The following is a 10,879-nucleotide window of genomic DNA, read 5'->3' as shown; positions in this document are numbered from 1 at the left end:
CGGGACTCGGCAAAGCTCGCCGGGACTCGGCGAAGCTCGCGGTCGTTGGGACTCGGCAAAGCTCGCCGGGACTCGGCAAAGCTCGCCGGGACTCGGCGAAGCTCGCGGTCGTTGGGACTCGGCAAAGCTCGCCGGGACTCGGCGAAGCTCGCGGTCGTTGGGAGTCGGCAAAGCTCGCCGGGACTCGGCAAAGCTCGCTGTTGCTGGGACTCGGCGAAGCTCGCTGGGACTCGGCGAAGCTCTCAGTCGTTGGGACTCGGCAAAGCTCGCCGGGACTCGGCAAAGCTCGCAGTCATTGGACGCTGCCTGCCAGTGAAGGTGTATGGAGGCGAGATTAGCATTATCAGAGACACCCACCCCCCCATTTACTGAACTCAGAAATGTGTGGTCATACCCAAGACCATGAAAGTTGTTCCATGGCAAAAACTTTCAAATGTACAATTTGGAGGGACATAGGTGAGGTTTTAGGGGATTAATTACTGCTGAAGTGGGGCTTTAACAGATGAGAGTCCTCTGTCAGTGACGGGGTATTTCTGAGAGGATGATGCAGATTTCAGTGCAACATACCACATTGCAGAGCAAGCAGCTAGCTAGCACGACTATACAGCTACCAACAACAGCTTCAATAAAACTACCATAAAGGTACGTTAGATTATATAAGTACAAGAGGGGTTACAATCCTACTTGCAATATCAGCACCGTCTCTAAACACGCCACTCACTGATAATCACAATAATTACCATCACTTCAACACTGCGATGCCAGACTGACTTCTCCTCACCACTCCTCAGTAACACACAGACACAAGTTGTGACATACTGAGATGACTACCTGCTGCAGGTGTGCTTTTAAAATCCCACTGATGGCAGATTTCAGAGCCTCAGACATGCTCTAAAAGAGCTTTTGAGACATTCAGCCCCAAAATGATTTATTTGCTTCGGTGGCAGTCCCTCAATCGCACATGGCTCAACAAATGGAGGAAAAAAATAGAATTGGTTCAGTTTTTCCCTCCTTTTTGAAAGTTATCAACAATCGAGAGAGAGAGCAAACACCTCTGGGAAGCTCTCCGTGGAGCGTCCTGCACACTTCAAGTGCCACCTCCACTGTGGGAGTCTGCGACTCTAAAGAGAAAAAGACCTTCCTGAAGAAGAGGTACCGGCTTTGCAAAAGGTCACATCACAGAACCAGCCATCAATATTTGTATGGAAATACCAGTTCAGACTGCCAGAGTTCATGTTACCTTAACTCAAACATTCCTTTCCTACACTCTGGGGTTTTTCTGATCTAAGGGAGGCCATCCGTTTGCCCCGTTCTCTTATGTGCTGCGATAGGTCTTGATAATGTCTTTGATTTGTCTCCTGCAGATGGGACAGCAGGCGTTGGACATCTTCTTAAGTTTGAGGCCGCAGGTGTAGCACAGACACATGTGTCCACAGGCGTAGATGACGGTGTCCACAGCATTTTCGTAGCAGATAGAGCACTCATCAGACCACGGCCCTCGGCCAGATGGGAACGTCGGGGACTTGGGTAGACTGACCGGTGAACTGGGGGTTGTTCCTGTGGCAAAGACAGAAGGTGAGGTGAGGCGCCCTGTAGGCTGATAATCTGGCATAAATCACAACAAATGTCACCTCAAAGCACTTCAGAGACACAGTCCAATTCGAGCCAATTACAGATTCAGTTAAATAAAGAGCTGCATAGCTCAGGAAACCAACAGATTGCATAAAAACTTCTCTTTGATCCAATCTGGGAACGTCCTGAGCTGCACGAGGCGACTGTGGAGAGAAAAAAACTCCCTTTTAACAGGAAGAAACCATCAGAACCAGAACCAGGAAGGGTCCATCTGCCTGGACCAGCTGGGGCTGAGAGGACAGGAAAGAGGGGACAACAAGCAGCTGTTTTTAGCTGTCACACAATGAATAAGACATTTAGGGCTTTATGGGCAGAGCTGGGATTGCCACATTCTGCAGGTCTTTCTCAAAAGATTTAGGAAGAAACTAATTTATAGTCCCCTGGGAATTTTATATACAATAACCTGCTGAGACAGACATAACACAGAAGAGATGCTGCTGTCACTCAGCTTGTGTAAAGGTGAACCGTCCCATTTCGGCTAACCCGCTGACAGATGACAGCAACCACTGTGTCCGTGTTAACGGATCAAAGCCAAGGCTTGAAATGCTGAGAGGCTGAAAACAAACAAAAGCACTGGTACTGTCTGAGTGACACCAAGCACTGACCCAAGTACACTGGCCTGAGTCTGGCTGCTGAAACTCAGCCAAACACAAGTGCTTTCAGTGCCCAGTGTGGCTAAATGTGTCAGTTCTCAGCTAAAAATGGCTCTGATCCACACATCTGAATCCAGACTGAATCTGGGAACCATTCTGGGTCAAAGCAAAAGTGAGCAATGTTACCTTATATATAACCTTATATATAACCTTATATTATCAGGAGAGTTCATCTAACAAAGAGATTTAGTCTGAAAATCAAACTGTAATATTTGTTTGGAGATTTTTACGTCCATTGCACTGCATCACTGCTATGTGACACGAGACATACTGAACCTCTTCCTGCATCCAGCTGCATCCAGCTGCAGCCGCTGCAGCCGCTGCAGCCGCTGTGGGACGGTAAAGTGATGGCTGTGTTTCCAAACTACTGCAAGATGACATCTGCTCACGATCCCATAAAAACGTCTGCTTTGCCCCCTCTGGGGAGAATTGATTCCCTGCCTCTGTGGCAGTAATTCAGTTTCCTGTCGTGTGGACCCACCTCCTGCTGAGCTGCAGTAAGCGGCCGAGCACAAGCCTCCGTTCAGAACCGGATCAGAGACGCCGCTCCCCAGGGCGCTGGGGGCGTGTGGGGAGGAGGAGGGCGAGCCGGGGTTCGATGTGGCCCGTGGATCCCCAAGATGAGTGGAGCCTAGTCAGAGAGGACAAAACCAGGAGGTTAGATGGATACCTTCAGTACTCAATGGTTGAAAATGCACTAGAACTGGAGACGAACTTCTGGTGTCTTAAAGATCATCAGAAAAACAAGGAAAGTCTGTAGGAGTGCAACAATATATGAGCCCAGATTAGCAGGCAAAGACTCCTTAACAGCACCAGATCAACATTAAAGAAGCATCTCTTAAATAAAAAAGGGAAACTTCTTTAAATTTAATGAGTGAAGCTCAGCATCAGAAATAAAGGAGCAGAACCACACAGCAAAGTGCTCTAAAACCACCCTGATGGTGACAAGAGAAGCTTCACTTCTTATCTCCTGCTGAGGGATTACAGTCATGAAAGCAGAGAGAGAATTCCAATTTCCATCCGAGTACATGTTCATCACTGAAGAGTAGAGTTTTCCCCCCTTTCTTTGTCAGGAAAGAGTGTTCAGAAGCAGAGTTGATGTCATCCATTCTGTCCACATCCTGTTTTTAAACGATGGGACGAATGGGAATGGGAAAGTGTGGGGAGCACATGCTGGAATGCCGGAGATGCTTGGAAAGTCAAGTCAGGCTGTTGGAGGCTATCAAATGCCCAAGCATTTTTCTTTGAAGTTCTTTGAAGTATTGTATTGTATTTGGGCCTCTGGTATCAATAATAGGTTAAATGCTTAAGTTGAAGTTGTTTAATCTAGTTTATCTGACTGTAAAATGATCTCAGCTTCCAGAGGTTTCTAAATGTATGCTAATGTAGCTCTTTGTTTGGCCTCTATAACTCCGATATCAGTTATATAAGTTTCATAGGAAATTGTCTGATTTATGTTGGGTTTTTTTGTTCTTCTGACCCAAAGTATACGATAGAAAACAACCAAACCAGTTCAGCTTTTCCATTTTAACTGAAAACACAGCAAAAGTCAACATGTGGTTCTTCATTCAGAACAATAGAATACACAAGATAGTCACTTATCTTAATGTGCCTCTTTGTTTAAAACAATTTAGAATCACAGGCAGCCCAAAGACACCGAGATACTCAACAAATTAAAATGCAAATTAGCTGTCTTACAGAGCAAGCATGTAATCATCCACAAAGAATTCCCATCAAATGCTTTGCTGCTTCTCAACATAAGTGCAGATTACTTTAATTACCTTCCCTGAAGCTTGCTGTCAAAAGATAGCACACTAACAGCCGCACCAGAAATCAGCTGCGGCGTGCACTTTAGTTTTTTAGCCCATTCAGGGAATGCTTGGAACATCATTCCACCGTGTTAAATCTTACAGAAGAAGTGTGTGGTGTGTTGGTTCACAGCTGACAGGGGGGGGAATAGAGTCATCTGTGACAGAGTCACCGTCAGAACTGACTGGTAATATCAGGACGCAACCATCTGCACCTGCAGCCTGATCAATCCCACTGATGGCCAGACAGAACCATCACGCCGCGCTGTTTCCCTTTTAGTGAAATTAATGACTCCGTCCCATCGAGGCAGGCCGTAAATTTTAGCAGTATTTTTGTCTCTGCTGGATAGCCGTTGTGACTCTATATCAGGATCCGTTTCATGTGGCACTGTGGAGCAGTTAAGACAAGGAATCTCCTTTGTTTGCATGCCAGGGGTTGCCCCAGTGCTCTGAAACTCTTTGGTGCCAGCAGGAATGTACATGAGGCTTTGTTGGGCTGTAAGTGCAACATGAAGTCACTGATCATATGCAGCCGTGTGAGTGTAAACAGTTTAAACAGGGGGGGCCTCCTTTGAGGCTCCTTTTCAGGCAGCGTGCATTACGAGGTCAAACATTTACTGTTCAAGTGCAGGTTCAAAAGTACATCAAACACACTCAGCTTAAAGCAGAGAAGCCACTATTAAATACGAGCAAAGTCGCGATAAATTATCTCTAACATGCCGAGAAAATGCTTTTCAAAATGTCACTTTCATGTTTAATGTTGAACTGGATAAACATGAGAAGAAGGTGGCCTGCTGCAGCTCTCCCTTCAAAGGGTTTTAAAACTTTAACTCCTCCCACTTCTCAGGTGCAGCCAATTACTTTCAGTTCAAGGTCATTTCCAAGAAAGCAGGATGAGAAAAATAAGCATTTCAAGCCAGAAATGTTGCCAGAAAAACTAAAAATTAATTTAAGTTTTGTTACTTTTTGTGATGTTATGTTATTTATACTAAAGTGGAATCAATTAATAATCAATAATTATGAATACAGGCATCAGTATTGAACCAACATTTAAAAGAAAGGTGTTTATTTCAATGTTTTAAAAAGCCTTTAACAATGGAGATGAGTGTGATAACAGTGAATAATCTAACTGGGATAATTCAGACAAACATGCTCAAGGTGTTTGTGCGTTTTTTTTTAAATAAAAAAAGAGGGAAAATGGTCAAAACATGGCGAATTGCACCGTAAGGTAACTGCTTGCTATAAGAAATAAAAGCCGGCACACACAGATACTGTCCAATATTCATGGGAAGCGCTCTGAGGTCTTCGCTGTGAAGAGAGCAGCATGAAAGCACCCTGGGAACTCTGTAAAATGCGTGAACTCAAACACCACCTTCTGAGCGCCACCGCACAAGGGGGCTGCAGCACTCGTTTCACCTTTCATCGTATTACTGGATCCTGATCACCCTGCGGCTCCTCAGCATGAGTGGTTCCCCTGCAGGACTGAATCCTCCTGCTTTGCACCACCCTCCCTCTGTAAATTTCTCCCCGTTAATCCCCCGGCAGGCGGGCACCGCCCTCACAGGGCAGCTGAAGAGGATCTGTGGTGCCCAGCCCTGATCCTGCCTGCTTACCACTCGATTAAACTGACCAGTGTGAACAGCTGTGAGGGGTGGACTGCCTCTTAGTGGCCGCACCTCTGCTGCAGCTTCCATCCATCCATCTAATCATCCACCCTTTCGGACACACAAATGTATCTATACAGAGATCCTCTTCCTCTACAGCATGGGAGGTATGCAGGGTATGTAATGAGTGGGGTGGGTGGGGCTGGGGATGAGCACTGCAGAGGAGGTCAACTGCTGGGAGCTTAAGTTTCAGGATCACTGACAAACACAGATTTCCCCTGACGTTTCACAACCTGAAGGGAGGGAATGGATTACAAAGGAAATCTCCTGTTTATAGACTGAAGAAGCAATTGAAAGAAAGGAAAGAGAGGAGGGAAAGCACCTGAGCAAACGGTTTACATAAATGTCTCCTTGGTGAAATATTACCACTTCAAAATGGCTGGTGGCCTATAATTGGAGAGAAGCTCTTATTCATGGTTTCAATCAGGCCAAAAGCACACTATTATGTTTTTTCAGAGAAGAAAATATAAAAAAATAAATAAAAATGTGAGGAAAGCACTCAGTAGATAGTATTTTAAAGGTCACGGCTTATCCTGCTGCATGAAATGTTAATGGTCTCTTTTTGTCTGCTGGAGATTTTATCTTCAGAGACAAAGGAGCTGTTTTTTAGGGAGGACAGAGTCATACATTCCCCAGTTGTTTATCTCTCCGTCAGGTGAAGTGTTGAGAGTGTAAAAGCCAATTCAGGTTTTCGTCTGTGGCGCTCTCATCCTCCACAAATGGCCCTTTTTTTCAACACAGACAGACTTACAATGCATTGGCTCCAGAGACTGTTAGTTCAAGTCAGCTCGAGCTGGGAAAGGTCAACAACGAGCAATTTTATAACCAAGAGGATGAAGCACCAAAACCATGAATAGCAAAGAAGCACAGGTGAAAAACAAAGATCTTCTTTATCCTCACACATGGATTCAGTCCATCACAAACCAGATCTTTGTGTGACTCTGACTTCTGTCTGTTCCACAGCAAAGTAAAGCTAAAGCACCAACAACAGCGCCAACACAACTAGGAGCAGCCCACATCTCATTTTGATTAATTTATTCATTAAACGGCCCCCAAATGGGAGCAAAGTGCCATAACACAAAGACATGCGTTTGTGAGAGTCTGTCAGTGCAGATTTATTGATGCTAGCTTAGAAATGGTAAAAATTTAAAGGCAAAATTTCATTGTGAATGTTTAACAGACACTTCTGGTCTGAAGAGTCGCCCGCTGTTCTCACTTTAATGGCCAGGTGTTAAAATCCAGAGAAGAAAAGAGCTAAATTTGACTCGTTTGCCTCTTTGGGAACAAATATGGCGGCTCTGCCTGAGAAGAAATGCACAAAGTGCCACCCGGGGATGTTCATCCATCAGCTAAAACATCATGACCACTGACAGGGGAAGATGAAAACTTTGATTTTCTTGTTACAGTGGCACCTAGCAATTAAATTCAATTCAATTCAATTTTATTTATATAGCGCCAGATTACAACAATTGTCATCTCAAGGCACTTAAATAATAAAGTCCAATTCAAGCCAATTGGAATTCAATTCATTGTAATCATAATCCAATTCATTCATATGGAGCCAATTAAAAAATTAATATCCGAGCTAAGGAAACCAACAGATTGGACCGAAACTTGTCTTCAGTCCAATCTCCCGTCCTGAGCCTGAGGGACTGTGGAAAGGAACGACTCCCTTTAACAGGAAGAAATCTCTGGCAGAACCAGAACCAGGAAGAAACCTCTGGCAGAACCAGAACCAGGAAGAAACCTCTGGCAGAACCAGAACCAGGAAGAAACCTCTGGCAGAACCAGGAAGAAACCTCTGGCAGAACCAGACTCAGGAAGAAACCTCTGGGAGAACCAGAACCAGGAAGAAACCTCTGGCAGAACCAGGAAGAAACCTCTGGCAGAACCAGAACCAGGAAGAAACCTCTGGCAGAACCAGGAAGAAACCTCTGGCAGAACCAGACTCAGGAAGAAACCTCTGGCAGAACCAGAACCAGGAAGAAACCTCTGGCAGAACCAGGAAGAAACCTCTGGCAGAACCAGACTCAGGAAGGGTGGCCATCCGCCTGGACCAGCTGGGGTTTGAGAAGACAGAGAAGAGTTGCGATGGTTGCTATGTGTGAGGCAGCAAGTGAGCAGTCTGTTGTTGAAGTCTTTAATTGAAAAGAACCATACAGTGTTCTGTAAATCCGAACTGGACCACAGAGCAATGGAAGAAGGTGGCCTGGTCCGATGCTTTTACATCACATAGATAGCTAGTTCCGTGTGTGAAGCTTTGGACCTTTGCTCCCGCCTTTTATGTGAGTTACTTAGACACCGAGCACTAACCGAAACACTGCTGCTGACTAAGTAAACCCCCTTCACAGAAACGGCATCCCCTGTTGGCTGTGGCCTCTTTCAGCAGATAATGCTCCCTGCAACAATGCTTCAAGAATGGTTTGTGGAACACAACAATGAGTTTAAGCTGCAAATTTGATTTTCCAAATTCCCCAGACCTCAATCCAATCGAGCATCTCTGAGATGTGCTGCACAAACAAGTCCTATCCATGGAGGCTCAATCTTGCAGTTTTCTGGACTTAAATGCTCTGTTTCATGCCAGATACCACAGCAGACATTTAGATGGTCCATTCCTGATGGGTCAGTGCTGGCTGGGGGAAAATAGGAGCCTATTCAACATCAGTTTGAATTGGACTGTATCTTTGAAATGTATTGTGATGACATTTGTCGCTACATAAATTAAATGGAACTGATCTGAAATTAATTGAAATGCTTGGTATTTAAACTCTGAAGTATTGCCAACTCAACTATTTCCCCATCAAGAAAATACGATAAAGTCAGACATAAACTGTGTGTGGTCACCGAATCTCTAAAATATACAATTTAACATCACAGGAGGCGAGTTTCCTGCCCTTTATGGCACATTTACAGTGTGTGCATGTGCTTGGTGGAATAAATGGCATAAATGTGTGATCATTGGGGATGGAAACAAAGAAATGAGGAGCACAAAATGGTCACGAAATAATCTATCAAGAAGAGAAGAGCAGATGAGACAGAAGAAGAGACGAGGAGCGTGGCAGCTGCAGTGCACGAGGATGTGGGTGGTGAGCATGAGCGCGTTGACATTTTAATGGAATCTATAATACATGTGAAGTGGGTCACTAGATGGGTGTCCTATTTCCACGCCAAGAGGCACAAGGTCCCCTCAACATCTCTCTCTGAAAGTTCAGCTGCTCTGCTATCTGCTCTTTTTGGGCAAATCTCACGAATAAAGAGACTTCGGACAGAAGATAAAGGGATTGGTAATCTTTCAAACCTGCAAGTGATGCATCTTTTCAAACAGATTCATGTCAGACTAAAGCACCTCCACACAGAACGTGTTTCGGCTTCACAGAGGTCACCTGGTTGTTCAGTCTGTCAGTAAAACACTTTGATTTCCTGTCAGCTACCATATCTGTCAACGACTGAGCAGCTGTGAAATCTGTTTATACGCACACAATATGATCACTGGATTGATTAAAGCACAAATCTGTAGTTTTTGATGCATTTGGAAGTCAGATCCGAGCCCTGAAAATAACTCAGATAACCAGTGGGTTTGCGCACTAATAAGGACTGATAAGAATGATTAAATTACACAGACATTATCTGTGTAACTGATTCTATGAGATAAAAAAAAAGGCAATAAAACACTTTACTGTGCAAGGCAGACATGCTGGATTATACCAGGTGTTGTCATGATCTATGTTGCTGTCACCTTCGAGTTGTGGCGAGGAAGGTGGGCGTGGCTAACAGACACGGAACAGCAGGCAAAAAGGATTAATTAAGAAGTTTATTTAGAAGCTGGAACGAAAAGCACAACTGAATTCAACATAAACCTAAGAAAATAACAGAACCAGACTGTAATACTTGCAGGAGCCTGAACAAGGACAACCACAGACTGCTATGAGGAGGATTTGGCGAGGGGTGAAGGAAACCGGGAGATGAGACGCTGAAGGGAAAATGATTAGTGACAAGGTGCAGCTGAGGAAAAGTGGGCACAGGTGAAGTGAGTGGAGCTGATGACCAGATCGGAGGAAACTGAAGGAAATAACAAGACTGAACTTAGGCAGAAACATGATAAACAACGACTCAGTGGGCGTTACCCAGCAGGAACGAGGAAGCTTCTCACTTTGGATGCAACGCGCCATTCAACCGCTGACCGTATAAATGAGAACATGCTAAGAGGCAGAAAATACAAACCTTTATTTGAACGAACCTTTATTGAACAGTAAATGACTTTCGGCTTTTTCAACAACCAACTTAACTGTTATTTAAAATATAAACCATCCAGCAGCTTCTATCCTCGGCTTTTACGCACGGAAATTTCCAGAAACTCACTGAATTTTTTTACTATTAAAGGGTATTTTCGACCACATCACCATTGTGTGATCAAATGTTTTGGTTCTGAAGAAGCCATGTTCTTCTCCTGTATTATGAAGACATTGTTGCCACTTATGCATGATTATTTAAAGGGGAATTCCGGTATTTTTAAACCTGGACCTTATTTCTGGCATGAAATACGTTCATCTACTCACTGAGAACAGTTTGGTGAAAGTCAGCGTCCTTCTGAAGATATTTAGATAACTGGAGATCCATATAACGGAGTGAACGGGGCTTAGAGGATGCAGCCTCTAAATAAGGCATTATCTGTCTTTATTTCACCAACACTTTAAGAAGAATGAATGAATGAACGTGTGCTATAGCTCTGTTAGCTCATAGCTGCTGTGTTGTTGTTATTGGCGGCTATCGGGGGGGCTTATAGAGGGCTTTCTACACACTCATCTACTGGGATGATGTCATCGATGTCAGTCACTGAGGCACAGCTCATTCACTCCGGTAAGAACGTCCATCTTACTCAAAGTCGTCGTCCAAATCTGATAAATATCCTGCCATGTTGCACAAAACTATCAGCAGCAAACTCTGTGTGAAGTTAGCCGACTGTCACAGAGCACGGAGTGAATAAACTGTGAAGCTGTAAATAAGATGAACGTATTTCATGCCAAAAATAAGGTTTAAAAATAGAATAAAGCATTTTTTGGAATTTCAGCGTTCTCGTTCTTTCTCTTTCGAAGGGGAGAAACACCCATTTAAAAGAGTATCT

At 44.3% G+C, this 10,879-nt stretch overlaps 1 protein-coding gene across 2 annotated transcripts in view; it reads right to left on the bottom strand.

Moving 5' to 3' along the window:
• Positions 1–328: 328 nt before the first annotated feature.
• neurl1aa (neuralized E3 ubiquitin protein ligase 1Aa) overlaps positions 329–10,879 on the bottom strand; it is a 64,564-nt gene continuing 54,013 nt past the window's right edge. For both annotated transcript variants that reach the window (XM_072384083.1, XM_072384084.1), the window contains exons 5-6: positions 2,767–2,916; positions 329–1,557 (exon numbers count right to left, since the gene is read on the bottom strand). In XM_072384083.1, the coding sequence (XP_072240184.1) occupies positions 1,316–1,557; positions 2,767–2,916 (392 nt within the window). In that variant the 3' untranslated portion in view covers positions 329–1,315. The remainder of the gene's footprint in view (positions 1,558–2,766; positions 2,917–10,879) is intronic.

This window comes from Leuresthes tenuis, unplaced genomic scaffold (genome assembly GCF_036924035.1).
Source record: "Leuresthes tenuis unplaced genomic scaffold, fLeuTen1.0.hap1 SCAF_4, whole genome shotgun sequence".
NCBI classification, from domain to species: Eukaryota; Metazoa; Chordata; class Actinopteri; order Atheriniformes; family Atherinopsidae; genus Leuresthes; species Leuresthes tenuis.
Note: the sequence above shows the minus strand (reverse complement) of the source record. Positions and strands in the feature narration are given on the sequence as shown.